General features: G+C 39.3%; 3 protein-coding genes across 3 annotated transcripts; 2 read left to right on the top strand and 1 right to left on the bottom strand.

The window, feature by feature from the left end:
• Positions 1-63: 63 nt before the first annotated feature.
• Positions 64-5,102, top strand: LOC116308286 (flavin-containing monooxygenase 5). Its single transcript, XM_031718674.2, has 3 exons — positions 64-727; positions 1,422-2,122; positions 3,165-5,102. The coding sequence occupies exons 1-3, from the start codon at positions 160-162 to the stop codon at positions 3,480-3,482; spliced, it is 1,587 nt and encodes a 528-aa protein (XP_031574534.2). The 5' UTR covers positions 64-159; the 3' UTR covers positions 3,483-5,102.
• A 4,933-nt stretch (positions 5,103-10,035) lies between these two features.
• On the top strand, positions 10,036-18,729 carry LOC116308285 (uncharacterized; the record flags this gene model as incomplete). Its single annotated transcript, XM_089032120.1, has 7 exons — positions 10,036-10,968; positions 16,679-16,741; positions 17,339-17,422; positions 17,601-17,754; positions 18,141-18,272; positions 18,353-18,451; positions 18,531-18,729. Coding segments are annotated over exons 1-7 (1,299 nt in total), but the record flags the coding sequence as incomplete, so codon positions are not given.
• Positions 18,730-19,219: 490 nt separating this feature from the next.
• On the bottom strand, positions 19,220-22,587 carry LOC116308290 (dimethylaniline monooxygenase [N-oxide-forming] 2-like). Its single transcript, XM_089033293.1, has 3 exons — positions 21,789-22,587; positions 20,337-21,040; positions 19,220-19,900 (listed from the first exon to the last, which is right to left on the bottom strand). Exons 1-3 carry the CDS (start codon positions 22,342-22,344, stop codon positions 19,550-19,552), a joined length of 1,611 nt encoding a protein of 536 aa, XP_088889419.1. The 5' UTR covers positions 22,345-22,587; the 3' UTR covers positions 19,220-19,549.
• Between the last annotated feature and the right edge of the window lie 786 nt (positions 22,588-23,373).

The following is a 23,373-nucleotide window of genomic DNA, read 5'->3' as shown; positions in this document are numbered from 1 at the left end:
TAATTGGTTTTGGGCTTCCTGTGGCCGGCATCCGAAATTTTCCCCAGTAGGGACCAGTGGGGAGGGGCAGTGGGGAAGGTAGTCTGGCCCTCGTCAAGTGATTGTAGTCTTTATCAGTTCGACTACCCTGCGAGGAGAAATTCCTGAGTATAATTCACCATGAAGGTAGCAGTCATTGGATCAGGTCCTTCTGGTCTTGTTGCCATGAAATCGTGTATCGATGAAAACATTGAACCAGTTTGTTTCGAACAAGAAGACACTATCGGTGGACTGTGGAACTTCACTGAAGAACAACGACACAGCTCAGTCTATCGTTCTACAGTCATCAACACAAGCAAAGAGATGATGTGCTTCTCTGATTTCCCGATTCCTAAAGACTTTGCCCCTTTTATGCACAATACAAAGGTTATGGAATACTTCCATCTTTACGCCAAACACTTTGATTTGTACAAGTACATTCGATATCAAACAAAAGTTACAGACATACGAAAGGCTGGAGACTACGACGACACGGGAAACTGGGAAGTGTGTTATGTAAGTCTTATCGGTGCAGAAGCTAATGTAGTCAAGACGGAAGTATACAATGCTGTTATGGTATGCATTGGACACCATTCCAGTCCACACTGGCCATCCTTTCAAGGAATGGATGAATTTAATGGCATTAAAATCCACAGTCATGCTTACAAGGATTTCAGACGCTTTGAGGACAAAAAAGTTTTGATCGTAGGTAAGTTTTTAATGGTTTTCTTCTATGCTTTTTTTCAAAATTATTCTCAAAATGTGATAATTAACGTACTAAAGATATCTCTAAGAACATGCGTAATAGGTAAATTACGAGCCTTGTATGAAACGACTGAAGAAGAGGGCCAATGGGCCTTTCAGAACTTCAAGTCTAGTGAAAGTCATGACTCTTAAGGCCCTGTTACACGTTGAAACTTTTAGGTGAAACTTGTGTGCAGTCGAAAAACCATACCCTATAGAGCGGCACATACCTGTATAGCAAATGTAGGGGAGTACCCCCACCCCCCTTCCCCCGGGTAACACCCCAGACCCCTCACAATCAACTCGTTTCTACGCTTCGCATATCCACGAGTTAAAAAGGTAAAAACAACGACTTGTCAAGGGGATGGGAGTCCGGACCCCCTGGGCCCCTCCCTAGGATCTGCCCCCCTTGTCTCTGGCATTTCTTTTGTATGTTAGCTTTGCAAGTTTTTAATAGAGTTCTTTCTGATTGACAGCACATGGTGGTCAGTGTTTGACCAGCATTTAGAGGCAGATAATGAGATACAAAGACTTTTATCAGCTGATTGAAACTCAGCAATAAACAAAGATAGCCAAATTATAGCCTGGATTAAAGTCTTTAATAGTGTTATTGTGGTATTATAATCATTTCATTATTTATAATATTGTTATTTTAAAAGGTATTGGTGATTCTGGTAGTGACATTGCAGTAGAACTAAGTCGGCATGCTTCACAAGTGTATCTCAGTACCAGAAAAGGATCATGGGTGCTTTCAAAATTGCATGAGAGTGGTGTTCCAATTGACCATTGGGCCAATCGTCGCATACTTCAACTCTTGCCCAAATCCTTTTTTGGCATTTTGTTAAAAGCACAGGCAAACAAGAAGTTTGATCATAGGTGCTTTGCACTTGAGCCAGACCATGCTCCTTTACAGCAACATCCAACACTTAATGATGATCTTCCTAACAGGATCATCAATGGAACAATTATTGTAAAGCCAAATATAGCTCACTTCACAAAGTCTGGGGTAGTCTTTGAGGATAAAACTGCAGTTGATTTGGATGCAGTTGTCTTCTGCACAGGTTATGACATTGGATTTTCCTTTATTGACAAGTCTGTTATTCCAGTAGATGATAATGATGTTACTCTGTACAAGTATGTTTTTCCACCTCACCTTCCCAAGTGGAGTCTTGCTGTCATAGGGTGTTTCCAACCCCTAGGGGCCATCAACCCTTTAGCTGAACTTCAATGTCGTTGGGCAACTCGTGTCTTCAAAGGAATCCTAAAGCTACCCAGTGAAGGCAATATGATGAACGACATCAAGAAGAAGAAAGAAGAAATGAGAAAGAGGTATTACACATCAAGGAGGCATACTATTCAGGTAAAAAATAAATAGTACATTTACCTCGAAGCTTGCACTTAACTCAATATTGTGGGTATTGATTCTGTGATACTGTAATATTGGAAGCACTATTAAATGATACGAAACAAAAAACTTTTCTGGGGAAGTAAAATGTTGTGTATAAAACATCATTGCCATACTAAAGATTTATAGAAAGGTAGGAAAGGTTATTGTAAATTTGTTTTCTCATAGTTATCAGTGCTTCAGATTACAAATGAAAATATTGAGTTAGGTGTCATACTGGCACATTAAATCTCATTATGAAGTAAAAATTCTAACTGAAGATATTTTATTATGGCATTCATCACATATCTATTTGCTTCGGTAACTGAATTGATGTTTTCGAAATTAATATTTGGAAATGAGACTTTTACAATCCCAAGAAAATGAATTCCATGGTGGGCTTCCTGTACGGAATACTCAATACTAGTTACTACAAAGGTTTAGGAAAAGTGAATGTGCCTCTAAGAAAATCAATCAATCATACTTTATTTTAAGAGGGTATGCCATCACCAGCAACTTTGACAGAAATGTTTTTGCCTGTACACCCTCCCATCCTCAATAACATTGGTCATATAGCTAGTTATGAAATAATTGTTTTTCAAATTACCCAAATAGATTATTCAATGTGATGCACAATACCCTGGCCAGACATTTAACTTTGTCTTACACATTCATAAATTACACTGGAATTTTCTTTTCAACTATATTTTATCAATACCCTGAAATACTTTGGGCTCATCAAAATCAGGGCATGGCTAACTCACGACGTAAAATTTGATGTGGATTTTTTGGTTTCGCAGTGGAAGAAAAACCGGGGACTATTTCTAGTAACCCAGAGAAACACGCTGAAATAAGTTAGAGGTAGAGGCCTCACTAACTCTACTCACATGTAATGCCAAAGAAAGGGAACAAACACACGACTGCAAGCCCTTGATGATTATTATACAGACCACCCTTGATTTCGAAATAAACATTCCTGAAATGCCTTATAACAGATATTGCTTTTCATGATCTCCAGGTTGATTACATATCATACTGCGATGAGTTAGCTGAACAGGTTGGATGTAAGCCTTCTTTCTTGAATCTATTGTTATCAGACCCAGCCCTTGCTTTGCGATGTTTTGTTGGCCCTTGTACCCCTCCCCAGTACCGTCTTACAGGGCCTGGAGTCTGGCCTGGGGCGAGGGAAGCCATCATGAATGCTGATATCAATATTATGCATTCAACAAAGACTAGAGTAGTTAAACATGAGAAAGGAGATAATTCTTCACTTCCACTGGCATTTACTGCAATTGTCTTCCTTGTAATAATGATTGCAATCTTATTGAGAAAATAGAGTGTTTGCACCGCCACGTGACGGCAGCCATGTTAGAATGCAGTTTTACATGAAAAAGAATAGGACGTTTGCGTGATGGCGTAATTGACCTCTACTACCAGACTCCCTTGCACACTTTCTTTTGTTCAGTCACACCCATTGTCTTACTATTCTCATGAGGGAATACAAATTTAAATAAGTAAGAAATTTGCGAAGCATCTTGGTAGTGGGAGTCAAATAACGCCATCATGCAAACGTCCTATTCAATTCGCAAGACGCAAAAGTATTTTATTGTTCTTCCATCTAACCACAGGTAGCCCAAGCTGTATTATGCGCACGAGATCATAGTCATCGATACGGTTGATCTTTACTTTTTGGAGCACTGATTTTTTTACAAGAAATAATGTCTTGGGATATGTATGTGATGATAAGTAATTATTGATTTCTCATAGACTCTTGAGGACATGTCTACACTAATGCTTTTTGCAAAGGCTCCGTTTTCGTTTCAGTGCCAAATACTCATCAAAAGCTTTGCATCCACATTAGCGTTTTCGTTTCCTACGCCACATGAAATCAACCAGTCTCTTGGCATTAAAGTTCGTAAATTATTAATGACACCATTGCAAAGGGATGACACACTCTATTTACTAAGTAATTAAAGCATCCATCAATTGTCTTGTTGAATGAGCTAGTGCAGGAGTGGCATCTTGATCTAATGTAAAGTTTTACCATTTATATTTATTCAGACTCTATTTTACAGCAATTTTCAACATTATGCAAACTTGGTAGTTGCAAGTAGCTCATTTAAGTTTGTTATTCATTGCCACCAGTTAAAAATTTAGAAGGTGCTGACTGAGCATTTTCAATTGATGGCAGCAAAAAAAGCTAATTTTGCCGAAATATAGCTTACAGCTTGCAAGTTTGTGTAACACTGAAGACTGCTAATCGACTGTGCATGCTAACCTCCATAAGCTTTAGGATTATGCTGCCTCTTAAAATAAATGAATAATAAATAAATAATAAATAATGGGATTTAACAGTGGATTCCACAAAGTGGCTCTTCTTCCACTGGATTCGAATTGGAATTTAGAAGTTGATTTTTACGGAGGGAGGAAAACAGAAGAACCTGGAAAACCCTCGAAGCACAGAAGAGAGAATCAACAAGCAACTCTACATGTATTCACATTTATAGTAACTATAATAAATGACATAATAACTAGTATTATTGTCATCATTATAGTAATTTAGTCAATACCTACATCAGTATTGTGCTCAAGACTTACACCTATTATATGTTAATTATATTCAAAATTCTAAATATTATTCAACTATATATATAGGTTGCTATCAATAGACGTCACTTCCGGCAATAGCTCTTTTTTGATGGCTTGTAGAATCCTGGGGGTTGTTTTGACCTCTTGTTTTCTGGTTTGATGTCGTGAAAATAGTCAAATACAATAGTTTGATGACTTATTTTGATATGTTTTGACTTAGCATCCGCAAGTTGCCCCCCAGTCATCCGCTTGTTTGCCCCCCAGTCAACTCCAAAAAGTCACGTGATTGATAGTAAGCAATATATTCTTGTAATTCTATTATATAAAATTGAAAAAAACAGTGTAAATAAACTGAAATTGAATTGAATCGAATTGAAGGACTAAATACTGTAAGTCCCCAAGAGCAATGCTAATTTGTGCACCAGCAGGGATGCCAAGATATGCCCTGGGTAGTACTCCAGATACTGTACCAGGCTCGGCGTGTCTAAAACGCGGGTAACGGGTAAAGGGTAAAGGGTAACAGGTAACGGGTAAAATATATAAATCAATGATTCATATGATAAATAACCATATGATAAATAACCATGAAAATATTACAATAACATAAAACAATAATAATAATGAAAACAAGAAAACCTCATGATGTCTATTTGTTTTGTGTGTCTTCTTATCGGGAATGCGTCACAGCTACACTCCATACGTCCGACATAGGGTGATTTAATAATAATGATTAAACTGAGTCACTGGTTTATGACCGTGTTTCCACTAGGAAAACTTAACTCGCCTAAGATTACATAAGGTGTCACTGTCGTGCCCCGGAAATAAGGCAAAGTTAGACTATGTCGGCAAGATGGTTTAAAGTTAACAAAGCAGTTTTCTTCTTGACCGATTGGTCAGTAAACAAACACCTCAAGGAATGTTACGCTTGTGATATGTTCAGACCACCTGTGGGTATCAAGCTATTGGACACCTCCAAACACGACCCCTTGTTGTAGCTACACAGAGGTACTTTTAAACAGTCGCTTCAATAGGATGTTTGCATGATGGCGCGTCCCTGACCTCTACCACCAGACTCCCTTGCACACTTTCTTTTATTCAGTTAATTAGCACCAATTGTCTTACTATTCTCATAGGGAAATACAAATTTGAATAAGAAAGAAAATTCGCGAAGCATTATGGTAGTGGGAGTCAAATGACGCCATCGTGCAAACGTCCTATAGTTGTTCTTTAGCTTTTTGCCTAAATTTCATTCATGGATATGATTCGGAAAAGTCCCGTATCATTTATCCAGTATCATTTATTCTTAACTCGACAACAAAAGAGAACATCGAAATTCATATTATAATTTACCAACATGAATTGCTAATATTTCGATTTGAAGCGTTATGTTTTCTCAACGTCTAATCTCAGTGTTTGCCATTTAAGCTACCCGCTACCCGTTACCCGCATTCTAGATACGCTGTACCAGGCTCGCATACTTTGGGGAGGAAATGAACAGGAAACCCAGCATTTTCTAACCTGGTCATATTATTTGAAGAAAACAGAAGAGTTACATAGTGTTACAATCATGTAATATAAAAAAACAAGCAGCTGATCTGATGGGCATTAATAGTGGCAAGCTGGATTGAGAGGGAAATAATATATTTTACTGTACTTGGAACATGTAGGGAGTGATTGCTTAGTCTCCTGAACCAGAGCATGTCAGATCAAATTGGAATTTAGGAGTTGAAGAAAACTGGAGGAATTGATGGATTGCAAGCATTCCCAAGAAAGCCAAAAGACAAAAGCATGGCGGCCATTGTGGTGCCGTTCACAATGGGTGCTAATGAGAAATTTTTTGTTAAATGGCACCAACATGGCCGCGATGACGTAACATGCAATCGAAGAATACCTCAAAGCACAGAGACAACCAACAACCAAATCTACTCACACGAGATATGACTTGTCTTAGAATTGAACCGGGGTCTAATTGGTGGAAGATGGTGACAATACTCCATTTTACAGTTTCATTTATTGACCACAAATAATGGTTACAAGTTGAGGTCGTAGTTGCCATGCATAGGAACTTAGTTATAGTTAATCACGCGCAGGGTTACTACTTCATGTAAGACCTCATGAAGTGGCACTAATAACTCTTGTTTTATGGTGTGTGTGCTGGTGTGTGTGTCCTTGTGGCTCCGTTGGCGTTTTCATGGCTATCGTTACTGCTTGGCTTACTTCAAGTGCTTGGCTTACTTCAGATGTTTGGCTTACTTCAGGTGATTGGCTTATACTTCAGGTGATTGGCTTACTTCAGGTGCTTGGCTTACTTCAGGTGCTTTGCTTATTTGAGGTGCTTGGCTTACTTCAGGTGCTTGGCTTACTTGAAGTGATTGACTTACTTCAGGTGATTGGCTTACTTCAGGTGCTTGGCTTGCCTGAGGTGCTTGACTTACTTGAGGTGATTGGCTTACTTCAGGTGATTCACTTACTTCAGGTGCTTTCATTACCTGAGGTGCTTGACTTACTTGACGTGCTTCGCTTACTTGACGTGCTTCACTTACTTGAGGTGATTGGCTTACTTCAGGTGCTTCACTTACTTCAGGTGATTGGCTTACTTTCATTGCTTGGCTTACTTCAGGTGCTTGGCTTACTTCAGGTGATTGGCTTATACTTCAGGTGATTGACTTACTTCAGGTGCTTGGCTTACTTCAGGTGCTTTGCTTATTTGAGGTGCTTGGCTTACTTCAGGTGCTTGGCTTACTTCAGGTGATTGACTTACTTCAGGTGATTGGCTTACTTGAGGTGCTTGGCTTACTTCAGGTGCTTTGCTTACCTGAGGTGCTTGGCTTACTTCAGGTGATTGGCTTACTTCAGGTGCTTCACTTACTTCAGGTGCTTGGCTTGCTTGAGGTGCTTCACTTACTTGAGGTGATTGACTTACTTGAGGTGCTTGGCTTACTTGAGGTACTTGGCTTACTTGAGGTGATTGGCTTACTTTCATTGCTTGGCTTACTTCAGGTGATTTGCTTACTTCAGGTGATTGGCTTATACTTCAGGTGATTGGCTTACTTCAGGTGCTTGACTTACTTCAGGTGCTTTCATTACCTGAGGTGCTTGACTTACTTGAGGTGATTGGCTTACTTCAAGTGCTTCACTTGCTTGAGGTGCTTGGCTTACTTCAAGTGCTTCACTTACTTCAGGTGATTGGCTTACTTCAGGTGATTGGCTTACCTGAGGTGCTTGGCTTACTTGAGGTGCTTCACTTACTTGAGGTGCTTGACTTACTTGAGGTGATTGGCTTACTTCAGGTGCTTGGCTTACTTCAGGTGATTGGCTTACTTCAGGTGCTTGGCTTACTTCAGGTGCTTGGCTTGAGCATGACAAATTTTTAAAAAAGGTCTGAGAAAAGTCTAAAGTATTTTTTTGCGGATCATATGTCGTTTGTCTCCGGCATAAAATTTCTAAAAAGACTATTCTCTGTGATACATATCTATATGCGATGTGAATTCAGCCATAATTATGTACAGTTACTTCTGTTTTCCTTCTTTTGAGCTGTTATTTAGTTCTTTACAAATACTTACCTGAAATGAAATGGCTGCCATTGCTTTCAAATATTCCTCAAACTTTTCATCATATAAATTTGACATGTCATTGGCTATAATGTTGTTCTATTTTTCATTATCCAATCAAAAGCGAGAATTGAACAACACTGCCAATCCAAGTTGAGCATTTTTTTCGTGTATGTTATTATAAAGGTATGTGTAGTGCAGTTATTTTCGAGTTATAATGATAGCGATAGCTCAAAAAAAAAAAATTTGGCATCATAATAAGGGGGAGGAAGTGGTGGTTTCTTTGCAAACAAATGAGATGAAATTTTTATCCCCTACGAAAACCAAGAAACCTTCCTATTTGGTTTGCTTGACATAAAGAAAAAAAACAGTGCATTAAAACCTTCAGAACTTTTCAACCAAAATATTTTTTTATACGGGAGCGAATAAATTGACCTGACAATCATTCTATGGCAGCTATGGACATACTTATATCTTGGTTAATGGAGTGCCATTAAATATGCTTAATTATTAAATTCAATGCTGTTAAACCTCTGGCCATGGAGGGTTAGGTTTTGAACTTTCCGCTTGCCTTTACATATACCATCTTGTTTGCTATGTTCAAACTTTGAAGAAAATATGAAACTCAAGTCTCCCAGATATCATATCTTTGAACATTTATGTACATACATATTTGAAACACTTCAAGCAATGAAAGTAAGCCAATCACCTGAAGTAAGTCAAGCACCTGAAGTAAGTCAAGCACCTGAAGCAAGCCAAGCACCTCAAGTAAGCCAAGCACCTCAAGTAAGCCAAGCACCTCAAGTAAGCCAAGCACCTCAAGTAATGAAAGCACCTGAAGTAAGCCAATCACCTTGAAGTAAGTCAATCACCTCAAGTAAGCCAAGCACTTGAAGTAAGTCAATCACCTCAAGTAAGTGAAGCACTTGAAGTAAGCCAAGCACCTCAAGTAAGCCAATCACCTGAAGTAAGCCAATCACCTTGAAGTAAGTCAATCACCTCAAGTAAGCCAAGCACCTCAAGTAAGTCAAGCACCTCAGGTAATGAAAGCACCTGAAGCAAGTCAAGCACCTCAAGTAAGCCAAGCACCTGAAGCAAGCCAAGCACCTCAAGTAAGTGAAGCACTTGAAGTAAGCCAAGCACCTGAAGTAAGCCAATCACCTGAAGTAAGCCAATCACCTTGAAGTAAGTCAATCACCTCAAGTAAGCCAAGCACCTCAAGTAATGAAAGCACCTCAGGTAATGAAAGCACCTGAAGCAAGCCAAGCACCTCAAGTAAGCCAAGCACTTGAAGTAAGCCAAGCACCTCAAGTAAGTGAAGCACCTCAAGTAAGCAAAGCACCTGAAGTAAGCCAATCACCTGAAGTAAGCCAATCACCTGAAGTAAGCCAATCACCTTGAAGTAAGTCAATCACCTCAAGTAAGCCAAGCACCTCAAGTAAGTGAAGCACATCAAGTAAGTGAAGCACCTCAAGTAAGCCAAGCACCTGAAGTAAGCCAATCACCTGAAGTAAGCCAATCACCTGAAGTAAGCCAATCACCTTGAAGTAAGTCAATCACCTCAAGTAAGCCAAGCACCTCAGGTAATGAAAGCACCTGAAGCAAGCCAAGCACCTCAAGTAAGCCAAGCACTTGAAGTAAGCCAAGCACCTCAAGTAAGTGAAGCACCTCAAGTAAGCCAAGCACCTGAAGTAAGCCAAGCACCTGAAGTAAGTCAATCACCTCAAGTAAGCCAATCACCTGAAGTAAGCCAATCACCTCAAGTAAGCCAATCACCCCAAGTAATGAAAGCACCTGAAGTAAGCCAAGCACCTGAAGTAAGCCAATCAATAACAATAGCCATGAAAACGCCAACGAAGCCACAAGGACACACACACCAGCACACACACCATAAAACAAGAAGTATTAGTGCCACTTCATGAGGTCTTACATGAAATAGTAACCACGCGCAGCCAGCAAATCAAACCTTCTATTAATTGGTTTTGGGATTCCTGTGGCCGGTAACCGAATTTTTCCCCAGTGGGGACCAGTGGGGAGGGGCAGTGGGGAAGGCAGTCAGGCATCAAAGATTGTAGTTTTACCCTGCGAGGAGAATCTGCTCAGTATAATTCATCATGAAGGTAGCAGTCATTGGATCAGGTGCTTCTGGACTTGTTGCCATGAAATCGTGTATCGATGAAAGCATTGAACCAGTTTGCTTCGAGCAAGAAGACACTATCGGTGGACTGTGGAACTTCACTGAAGAAGAACGACACAGCTCAGTCTATCGTTCTACAGTCATCAACACAAGCAAAGAGATGATGTGCTTCTCTGATTTCCCGATTCCTAACGACTTTGCCCCTTTTATGCACAATACAAAGGTTATGGAGTACTTCCATCTTTACGCCAAACACTTTGATTTGTACAAGTACATTCGATATCAAACAAAAGTTACAGACATACGAAAGGCTGGAGACTACGACGACACGGGAAACTGGGAAGTGTGTTATGTAAGTCTTATCGGTGCAGAAGCTAATGTAGTCAAGACGGAAGTATACAATGCTGTTATGGTATGCATTGGACACCATTCCAGTCCACACTGGCCATCCTTTCAAGGAATGGATGAATTTAATGGCATTAAAATCCACAGTCATGCTTACAAGGATTTCAGACGCTTTGAGGACAAAAGAGTTTTGATCGTAGGTAAGTTTTATGGTTTCCTTCTATACTTGTTTTCAAAATTATTCTCAAAATGTGATAATTAACGTACTAAAGATATCTCTAAGAACATGCGTAATAGGTAAATTACGAGCCTTGTATGAAACGACTGAAGAAGAGGGCCAATGGGCCTTTCAGAACTTCAAGTCTAGTGAAAGTCATGACTCTTGTGTCTTTTATACCTTTTATACCTCTCTCAAAAAAATCCTGGATATGGATTACTAAAGATATCTCTGGGGAGAGAAATTTGGATTTTAAGGGTCTTCCTTAAGATGTTAAAGGTGGTCAGCATTATTACTATTGCTCGATTATTGTACTTGACGTTATTTTCTGTCTTGTGCAAAATGTTCATATCAGCTGAACTGAATGAAAACAAGACAAATCAGACTTTTCTCGATGGAATTTGTGCAAGGGCAGATCCAGGACCCCTCACAATCAACTAATTTCTATACTTTGCGTATCCATGAGTTAAAAAGGGGAAATTAACAACGACTTGTAAAGGAGGTGGGGATGCCGATCCCCTGGACCCCTCCCTGGGATCTGCCGCCCTTGTCTGTGGCATTTCTTTTCTATGTTAGCCTTGCAAGTTTTTAATAGAATTCTTTCTGGTTGACAGCACATGGTGTCAGTGTTTGACCAGCATTTAGAGGCAGATAATGAGATTCAAAGACTTTTATCAGCTGATTGAAACTCAGCACTAGACAAAGATAGCCAATATAGTTTGGATTAAAGTATAGTGTTATTACGATATTATAATCGTTTCATTATATTGTTATTTTATATGAGGTATTGGTAATTCTGGTGGTGATATTGCAGTAGAACTAAGTCGGCATGCTTCACAAGTGTATCTCAGTACCAGAAAAGGATCATGGGTGCTTTCAAGATTGCATGAGAGTAGTGTTCCAATTGACCATTGGGCCAATCGTCGCATACTTCAACTCTTGCCCAAATCCTTTGTTGGCGACTTGATAAAAGCTCAGGTAAACAAGAAGTTTGATCATAGGTGTTTTGGACTTGAGCCAGATCACTCTCCTTTACAGCAACATCCAACACTTAATGATGATCTTCCTAATAGGATTATCAATGGAACAATTATTGTAAAGCCAAATATAGCTCACTTCACAAAGTCTAGGGTAGTCTTTGAGGATAAAACTGCAGTTGATTTGGATGCAGTCATCTTCTGCACAGGTTATGACATTGGATTTTCCTTTATTGACAAGTCTATCATCCCAGTAGATGATAATGATGTTACTCTGTACAAGTATATTTTTCCACCTCACCTCCCCAAGTGGAGTCTTGCTGTCATAGGGTGTTTCCAACCCCTAGGGGCTATCAACCCTTTAGCTGAACTTCAATGTCGTTGGGCAACTCGTGTCTTCAAAGGAATCCTAAAGCTACCCAGTGAAGGCGATATGATGAACGACATCAAGAAGAAGAAAGAAGAAATGAGAAAGAGGTATTACACATCAAGGAGGCATACTATTCAGGTAAAAATACCTAGTACATTTACCTTGATATTGTGGGTATTGATTCTGTGATACCGTAATATTGGAAGCACTATTAAATAATACAAAACAAAAAACTTTTCTGGGGAAGTAAAATGTCGTGTATAAGACATCATTGCCGTACTAAAGATTTATAGAAAGGTAGGAAAGGTTATCGTAAATTTATTTTCTCAGTGCTTCAGTTTACAAATGATGAAAACTCAAATGCTTCCGATAACATCACACTTATTTACATAGGGGAAGTATAACCTTGATATCTCCAAGATGCATCACTCAAAACATATAAAGATTTTTTACCATTCAACTGTATTTCACTTCATTTATCAATGCTGAAAATATTGAGTTCGGTGTCATACTGGCACATTAAATCTCATTATGAAGTAAAAATTCTAACTGGAAGATATTTTATTATGGCATTCATCACATATCTATTTGCTTCTGTAACTGAATTGATGTTTTCAAAATTAATATTTGGAAATGAGACTTTTACAATCCCAAGAGAATGAATTCCATGGTGGGCTTCCTGTATGGAATACTCAATACTAGTTACTACAAAGGTTTAGCAAAAGTGAATGATCCTTAAGAAAATCAATCAATCATACTTTATTTTAAGAGGGTATGCCATCACCAGCAACTTTGACAGAAATGTTTTTGCCTGTACACCTTTGTCTTTAACAGAGGATATTACGCTTAGCCTTCCCTACCCCCCCCCCTTTCCCCACCCCCCCTCCCTCCCCACCCCCTCCCATCCTCAATAACATTGGTCATATAGCTAGTTATGAAATAATTGTTTTTCAAATTACCCAAATAGATCATTCAATGTGATGCACAATACCCTGGCCAGACATTTAACTTTGTTTTACACATTCATAAATTACACTGGAATTTTCTTTTCAACATATTTTATGGAAATATGAAATACTCAGAGCTCATCAATTTTGGATTCTTAAGTTTTTTTTGATTCTCATAACATGTTACTTTTCATGATCTCCAGGTTGAGTACATATCATACTGCGATGAGTTAGCTGAACAGGTTGGATGTAAGCCTTCTTTCTTGAATCTGTTGTTATCAGACCCAGCCCTTGCTTTGCGATGTTTCGTCGGCCCTTGTACCCCTCCCCAGTACCGTCTAACAGGGCCTGGAGTCTGGCCTGGGGCGAGGGAAGCCATCATGAATGCTGATATCAATATTATGCATTCAACAAAGACTAGAGTAGTTAAACATGAGAAAGGAGATAATTCTTCACTTCCACTGGCATTTACTGCAATTGTCTTCCTTGTAATAATGATTGCAATGTTATTGAGAAAATAGAGTGTTTGCACCACCACGTGACGGCAGCCATGTTAGAATGCAGTTTTACATGAGAAAGAATAGGACGTTAGCAGATGGCGTAATTGACCTTTTCTACCAGACTCACTTGCACACTTTCTTTTGTTAAGTTACACCCATTATCTTACTATTCTCATGAAGGAATACAAATTTAAATGAGTAAGAAAATTCGCCAAGCATCTTGGTAGTGGGAGTCAAATAACGCCATGTCTACACTAATGCTTTTTCCAAACGCTCCGTCTCGTTTCGGCGCCGAAAACGCATCAAAAGCTTCGCGTCCACATAAGCGTTTTCGTTTCCTACACTGAAACGATCAAAAATGCAAATAATGCAATATTGTCATCTACGCATGAAGAAAACAGACATGCCGGTGCGCACGCCCGGCTCCGTTTTCGCCCGAATACTATAGGCATCCCGTTTCAAATCCTATAGTTAGCAAGGCCAAAACGCAAAAAATTCATCTCGAGTGGGTAACGAAAGTATCTCATCGAGTTAGGAACTGATTATTAGGGACCTTAAGCTGCAGGACGGCAACGACGACGACGACGGCAACCATACAATAGCACTAATTGCGCTATTCCATAGATCCTCGTTGGAATGTACGAAATACTGTGCATCATTGCCGTCTTATGCTGAAGGTAAGACGTGAAATGTCCTATTTTTACGTACTTAAGAGAACGGCTACGCCAAAGGCTTATCTTTGCCGATTTTCGTTATAAGTATAGCGCTCCCAAAAGACGTCATTCCACTCTAAAACGGGGATGCTTATTGAGTAAAATACTAGGTAAACACGAAATAATAATACAATAGAAGATTAAAGCGCCTCAATTTCGCCCACGTTGCTGTCCTGCAGCTTAAGGTCCCTATTATGTACCGGGGGGGGAGGGCCGGAAAAAAGGAAACCCCATGACCAGTTCCTTAGGGAGTGTCACGTGATTCGGCAAGTACTGTCAAATTTAAACATATCGAGGGTTTTTCTCCGGGTTTTTCGCTTTTTCTCCCTCCGCAAAGGCCAACTTCAATCATAATACGATGGCTACAGGTTTCTTATCCACTGGCTGCTAAGTACTAACCTTGTAAAACAAGGACGATTAAGTAGAACGGACGCAACAGCTTTAGCATATCGGTAAAACAAAAGAGAATATTAAGTAAGCTTACTTCATATTCTCTTGGTAAAACAAAGGCAAAACTTGTGAATGAAAACGTGTTTCATACACATGAGCCTAGTTAATAGAGGGGTATGGTTAGGAAGTGAACAGACCAAAATCTTTCTTTTGGCTGCTAGTTCAAAATACTTAAAGATTTATAAGAGGTATTTGAATATTCCTTCCAACAATCCATAGACAATTTTTTTTGCAATTTCGAAGGATGAGCATAAATCAAACATTGTGCATGGTCAAGACCGGTTCAACATCGAAAGCGAACAAAGTCCTAATAACAATATTTCCTAACCATTCCCCTCTATCAACTATGACATGAGCAAGTAAAACTTCAAAAGTATCGTAGAAAACTTGCTCGAATGTAACCTGATTAAACTAATATTAAATGAGGTGATAGAACCATGGAATAAAATGTATATTTTCGATAAACGATATTTTTGGAATAACATTTCATTTAAAGGCTGTGCGGCTGAACCTTGCAGTTGTTTTATAGTTGTGTTCTGCTAATGTTCAAGAACCTTTTCTTCACTAATAGTACCTTCCAGATTTATCTCGTGTTTTAAAAGCGTCTCCATTGTATTTGGCGGCAAAGTTTTCTTCGTAAACCAGTAACGTGTTTTGTTTTTTGGCAGTCGTAATCTCACTTTCAGTATATTAGCCTTTTATTTGTCCTCTTTAAATATGTTCGTTTTTTACGTTTGGTTTTCCTTTTGTTTTTGGTTTTTCTTTTTTTTTTTTTTTTTTTTTTTTTTTTTTTTTTTTTTTTTTTTTTTGTACGGTAAGTGCGCGCATATTCACTTAGAGTAACTGATCTTGTAATAAAGTCATAAAGTCATTGAAGGAGCTTTGCCAATTACGAAATGTGCAATTGCAAGGACTATCTTCTGCCAAAAATCAAAACGAACGACCAACGCCTTGTTTATCACAATGTGTGTGTGTGGGGGGGGGGGGGGGGGGGGGGGACAGTGTTGTCGTTGAAGTTGCATGGGGATTCCAAGAACACCAAAGCGTTCAAATCAAGTTTCTTTAAATACCTCAAGCAACTCAGTAATTTCAATAGGACCAGTTTATGTGATGTAATATGTTGTTATACTAGAAAGCTTGTTTAATTATAAGACCTAGAAAATCACTAAGGTAAAGAAGTTTCCTAAATCAATCAATCAATCCCTAGTCTCCCCCACAGCCGCTTTCAGTTGCGTGACGACACTGAAAGCGGCTGTGGGGGAGATTAATCAATCCCTCGCTCGCCTTGGGTATTCCAAGACCGTAGTCATTTACCATATTTGGCATTTCCTTAGGGTGACGTTAAGCGCGCGCGCGTTAAGTATTCTAAGAGATACGCATTAACCATATTTGGTATTTTCGGAATATGACGTCATGTGCAGATTATTATTACATCACAAAAAACGCGCGAAAACTTCAGATCTCTCAGATACAGAAACATTCCACACGTGAATTCGAAGATGATTGCATTACTAATAATTGGCCTTGTTTTTGCGTCTTATTTCGGAATAGAACACGTCATAGATCACGTGATATTTTCACACATCCCCAGTAGCATCCAGTCAGGTACACAGCATCACACATTACCAGCATTTAACTTGCTCTGGAAATAGTTGATTTGCGCGCCACTCGCGCACTAACAGTCTGTCCGCATATATTGTTCAATTCTAGTTTACCATGATTTGATTTCTTTGCAGAACAAGTCAAACTCCTGGTCCACGAGGTACAAACTTTTGTCGTGCATGAATTTATTAACAACGGTAAGGACACGGGCGCTTTAAGAGTTAGTAGCATTAAGTACTTACAGTAAGGAGGAGATTGATATCTGATGCACGCACCGCAATAATAATCGTAAAAAATCTCTTCCTTCCATATGTATCTAATGTTGAATGCAAATGTGTCTCTACCTTGAAGGCTAATAGTGAACATTATTCATTAGAAAAGGTTAAGCAGGTTTATATCGTAAATTATGAGGACAAAGGCTGAGTTATCTGTAAAGGCATCGGCTGCGAAAACAAAACACAATAGTTGGTTGTTTTTGTGTGTGTGTGTGTGTGAGAGTGTGTGCGTGTGTGTGTTTCTAAACAGAGAATAAAGTTTTTTCCAAAATTCTATAGATCTCGTCTTTTGAAAAAAGCAAACTCTATCGTTTCAATCTCTATCGTAAAGCGTGGATGAACTGAACATCATAATCATGCACGGCATACAAAGTTTAGACTCATCCTCAAGATCTCTACCGGATCAACAAAACCACCATCAGATATTATCATGTTCGAGTTTGCATCATATCAAAGATTTGCTGAATGTTCTTACCCAATAATCATAGAGTGAGTTCAAGTGTGTCTTATATCCTGCAGTGACAAATCCAGAAGTACCTCAATTGCTGTCAAATGATTTTGTCAACCGAATGTTCAACACTATTAAAGCAGCTCTTATCCCAGGTAGATAGAACATCATTTAAATTTCACAGAGAGTGATAGGTATTATAGCAGTGGGATGGGACAATGTTCACTTACAAGTTATGGGTGGGGTAGAAGGGTGTGGAATCAGGAGTGATAGGTAGCCATGGGATGGGACACTGTTAACTCATCATCCTCTTATATCATTTTGTTTGATTAGATCAAGTTATTGCCAACACAAGTGCAAATTCCACCACTGCACTAGCGATCTTTATCCCGCAAGATAATGCTGTCAATGTTCGGCGCTACCTTTTTTATGTCCTTTTCTTTGTGCTCTTTGTTGATCTGGGCTTTATGGTTTACCGACACTGTTGGTGAGTGATACCGTGTAAATTTACTTGTATTTTCGATTCAATGATAAATCAGGTTTAACAGTTCGTAGACCTTCTCGGCTCGGGCGTAATGTTTTTCCATTTCAGAACACGTGTTATTTCCTAGTGTAACATTTATTTATTTAACGCTTACTCAAACAAAGAATCATATTTTCAAGGGAATCACACGTGGTCTGAAATGAGAAAACATTACGCCCGAGCAGAGGAGGTCTATTGATTGTAATCACTTCTACATCTACATTTGCATTTATTAAAGCGCATCAAAGGGAGAACACATCACTGATAGACTATAACTAAAATAGACCTATATACAAAATAGATAATAAATAAGTGAATAATAAAATATAAACTTACTTAACGATTACTAGCCGACGACGACAACAGCCACAACCTGTTTATCAAGAAGAAGAAATTATAGTCAACGGACGATTTCGACGGATAAGAAGAGAGAGCAACCAGATACCACGAGAAGAGAAAGAAGAGCAAATGGAAGGGGTCATGTGAGTAGTGGTAGTTGAATTGATCCCATCTTTAAACGACGATTAAGTTAATTTAATCAAATAAAACACTTTTTTTGAAGTTTGCGCCGAGACATGGCTAATGGGAGGCCTTATTGGGTTAGAAGGATGGAAAACCAGATACCACGAGAAGAGAAAGAAGAGAAAGGAGAAGGGCTGATGTGAGTATTTCCGTCTTACTCTCAGTGTCTCTTCAGGGATATTACACTTTTAATGCTTTTTATGCTTTTTATTTTGAAGTATGCTCCGAGTTGAAATTGATGGAACACCTCGCTGGATAAGAACAAACAGCTTCCAATCCAGCCAAAGAGAGGCGAGGTTGGCAGAGGCGCGTGCACGGAGAGCAGAAAATGGGGTGGCAGAGGAAAGACCGGCAATTGCAATGGTACAGAGGGCATTGGCAATGCAGAGGGCAGTTGCGCAAAGAGCAATGGCACAGGGGGCAAGGGCACAGGGGGCAAGGGCACAGGGGGCAAGGGCACAAAGAGCAATGGCACAGGGGGCAGTTGCACAGAGGGCAAGGGCACAGAGAGCTCAGGAACCGGTGGCAGACGAAAGACCGGCAATTCGACCAGTGGCAGAGGCACGTGCACAGAGAGCAGAGGAAAGGATGGCAGAAGAAAGGGAGGCGTAAGTATTTGCATTTTTTATTGGTTTAAGTGCATTTGAATGATTTAATATATTGTACCTCTCTTTATTTCGAAGATTGCACTGAAAGATGATGTTGCTATCTGGATAAGAAAAGCTGCCACCAGGAACAACAGTAGTAACAAGGGAAAGAAGCGCGGAGCAAGGGGAACTGAAGGATGACTTGGAGGGGGATGAAGAGGACGAGGGATAAAAGGAGGAGGTCTTAAGGAGGAGAAGGACACAGAGGAGAAAAAGGAGGAAGAATGCAGCAGATGTTTCTGTTCTTGGAAGTTGGCACATTTTAGTTTTTAAAGTTCTTTTAATAATATTAGATGATGATTACAGGAAAACTTCATATCGTAACATACGATCTTGTGGAGCTCAAAATTTAACCCTACTCCAACTGTAGTCCTTAATGTTTTTTTTACAGTATACTATAACACTCGTATCTTTTAATTGTCCAAACTGGCAGGCGTGAGCATATTGTTGTTATTATTATTACTACTATTGAAGTCTATTAAAACGTTGAGCATATTATTTTATTGTGTGTCTCATGTTTTTTATTTTAATAAAAATTTAGCGTTTTTAGGAAGCTTTGGTAAAAATGTAGTGTTTTTTCTTTCCTTTTTTTAAAGGAAAAAGGAATAGAGGGCTCCACCAATTTTGGTAACTGCTTCCGTAAGAAAAGAGCGTGCTATCTCAACCATCACACCTCCAATCTTCTTAACCATACGATACAAACTAAATCTTTCTTTGCGTGCGAGAAATTCTGTTTTTGGATACAAATTTGCGTAAGAATTTTTAATGGCATGTTTGGCCCCAGACCAGGATCCTGGACCGTTCAGTCGATATTGAGAAGGAGTGCAGGGTCCAAAGATGCAAAGAAGAGCCAGGAAAGGGTCTGTTAGTAAGAGCTTCCATAAGGATGGCTTACAACCAATCATCTCAGCAATTTCATCCTTGTAAGCGATGCTAGAAACCTTTACCAGAGAAAGAAATAGACAATACAAACATTAGTACTGGATAGAGAATTAAGGGTGGCGTGGTGCTCAGGGGGGTGATCCAGGAATCTGTAATGGGGGGCGTAATATTACCGTATACTTTGCAAAACGAAAGCAGTGGAGGTCCAGGGGCATGTTCCCAGTGTCCTAAAATGCTTTTTCTGCGTTCTGGGGATATTTTAGATAAAGAGGGTAAAAAATTGCATCCCAAACTAAACAAATGAAATGCGACTTTAAGGTGTACCCACTGGACGGAATTCTGCGATGTTTGAATACGGAATATCTCCCTATAGTTCAGTTCTGAGAAACAAACGGTTACATCCTTTCCAAAACCTTGTCGGCGCCTGCAACTGTTTGCCCTCAACGGAAGAATCAAATAAAATGCAATGGATGGCAAAAAGAAAATGAATTGTACCTGAATTGTGCATCGTTTAGATTTGATGAACGTGTTTTCCATTTTTCGCCTTTCTTCCTGGATGTCTTTGACCATGGCATCTCTACTTGGCAAATGACACTTGCCTAAAATCACCTGCGTTACCAAACGAGCTTGCAACTCTATCAAAGGAAACATTGATCCCGAGGACTGTGTTAGACCGATAAATGATAATGTGGAATGTGGATGGTCTGGAGGAAAAATATATTTGAACAGTGAGACCTGGTTATCGTGAGTCCTAAGAACATCTTCACTTAAGAAGTCAAAAACAATTTTGTATCCCGTGCAGAAGACAACAGCATCCAAGTCTTCCACTGTAGTGTCATCATCAAAGACGACATCTTTTTGTGTAAAGTGCGATACGTTTGGTTTGATTTTTAGCGTTCCATTCGCAACACGGTGTGGGAACTCATCACTTATGACAGCTGGTGCATTCAAAATGCCGTGCTTCGGGCGAATACCAAAAATTTCATGATCAAATCTTCCGTTCGCCATATTCATAAACAGCGATTCCATCAATTTTGTAGGGAATATTTGGTAGATCCTTCGTTCTTGGTATAAGTCCCATGGTAGGCCTCGGCTCGATAAACGAGATATTACCCAGCCTCCTCTACGGGTACTGAGGTATACTTGCGAGGCTTGGTGGCTTAGCTCTGTTGCGATGTCTGCGGCGGAATTTCCAAATCCTGATGAATTTAATAATAATAAATAATTATCGGACAAGGCATAGTTAGCATGATATCGGAAATGTTTTCCCATTTCATACCATGTGTCATTCCCTAGGGTTCAAAGTCCTTGGTTTAACGGTTATGCATGAGAAGACACGTATGAATATGGTTAAAAACATCCAAGGTTAAGAGGTCTATCATCACTGATGAGATATAATTTCTTGGTTTTGGTCAAATTTGTTGTATGGGTTATCATGCGAATCCTTACCATCTCCCCGAGGTAAACGGTCCCTTAGAGCGCATGCAGTAAAACCATGAAATAAAAACAAAGTTGATACTGATAAATAGGACTATATAGTGAGTAACAGTTGCTATCACTCAACCAGAACATTCATCATACAACACAAGAGACCATTTGTGTCTTTTGTTTAATTTTGTCTACTATTTGTCAGTATCGACTTTGTTTTTATTTCATGGTTTTACTGCATGCGCTCTAGAATGATTTTCACATGACCGTGAAAGAAAATAGACCATTTAGTTTGTAATAGTTGATAAAGAACAAAAGAAAATCATTGGTTTAGAGTCTACTACTAACTATTAGTTTGCCTATTCTTTCACGATCATATGAAAATCACTCTAGTGGAATTCTATACTAGCAACTTCTATAAATCAGGGCATGTTAGCACCTTTTATTTTAGTATTTTTTCATAGTTGTTTCTCAACAATAAATAAAGGATTAAAGCGCGCGATTGGCGTCAGTACTTACCTACTACCAGGACCTTCTTGTTTTCAAATCCATGTGTGTCCTTAAACGAGTGACTATGAAGCTGTCTTCCTTCAAATGTTTTTAGTCCAGGGAAGCTCGGTAAGGAAGGATACCAAAGGTGCCCAGTACAAACCATGACAGCATCAAAAATCATGGTTATAACGTCTAAGCCTTGAGTGTGGTATTTCACTTGCCATTTCCCAGATAAACTGTAATCTTCGGCTTTTGTTATTGCTATAACTGTGGTATTAAAGGTGATGTACTTAAAAAGATCGAAATGGGAAGAGTAAAGATGCAAGTATTCCATCACCTCGTTGTGTGACATAAAAACTGAGAACCTTTCTGGGACTGGGAAGTCAGAGAAACACGACATTTCCTTGCTTGTGTTGATCGCAGTCGACCTGTAGACCGAGCTGTGCCTTTCATCTTTAGTAAAATTCCACAGTCCACCGATCGAGTTCTCTCTCTCGAAGCAGACTGGCTCAAGGTTTTCTTCGATGCATGACTTGATGGATGCTAGGCCACTTGGTCCCGCTCCTAATATCGCCACTCTCATGCTTGTTAGTAACTAAACAACACCTTTTTAGCCGTTTTTACTACTACGACACTTGCTTTCAGATAATCTGAAATCGAGTTCTCGAGAATCATCTTTTAAGACCTTTTTTAAATTCTTGTGGAAATCGCGTCATTTCCTCTCAATTCTAATTTCCCATGGCTTAGTTTTTGTCCAAGTTTCCATTCACGACGTGAAGGCCCACTGTTGAGTATCAAATGCACATGAACCACAGGGAGCCCGGCTTGGTGATGCTAAATCGGTAAAACGATCACGTTTCATATGTTGATGACATTACATAACAATCGTAACTCAATACACCCCTATTACAAACGGTCACTACGTAATTAGAACTTGTAACGCAACAATGTTAGACGCCCCGTAAGAAGAGAGCGTTACACTTAGCCGTTACGTATTTGAATTTGAATTTATTACGGTACTAGTACGCATTACAAACACTGGTGTTCTATTACGTAGTGACCGTTTGTAATAGCGGTGTATTGAGTTACGATTGTTATGTAATGTCATCAACATATGAAACGTGATCGTTTCACCGATTTAGCATCACCAAGCCGGGCTCCCTGTGCATGAACCTTTTATTCTATATCCTTAATGATACCTTTATAGTCAGACGTATATCATATATCGTTGATCCGGAAGCATGCAATACAATTAATCGACGATCTATGCTCCAGTATTTTTTTCACTACTGAAAAGTTCAATAAAATTCTGATAAGTGATTTGGGGACTCCGGATTTACACCTGAAAATGTACTATGAAAATGAATCAAAGCAAGGGAGGGAAAGAACCCAAAATTCATGTTTAATGCTCAGTCGAGAGAAATACAAACTCCTCGTGATATGGCTGAATTAAACTATGGCTAGCAGTGCCATATCTCGTGCCTGAGCCAAAAGCAGTTAAGAGACTGTCAGACTGATCTATTTAGCACTATAATTAAGGAAGTTCTTTCTCCACATATTACTTTCCACACTCTATCAACACTCACTATAAAATCAAAAGGTTAGATTTAGT

The sequence above is a fragment of the Actinia tenebrosa genome, unplaced genomic scaffold (assembly GCF_029948245.1).
Source record: "Actinia tenebrosa isolate PJP-AT-01 unplaced genomic scaffold, QUT_ActTen_1.0 PGA_scaffold1__47_contigs__length_23844297, whole genome shotgun sequence".
NCBI classification, from domain to species: Eukaryota; Metazoa; Cnidaria; class Anthozoa; order Actiniaria; family Actiniidae; genus Actinia; species Actinia tenebrosa.
The sequence above is the reverse complement of the archived record's forward strand: the minus strand, read 5'-3'. Positions and strand labels throughout refer to the sequence as shown.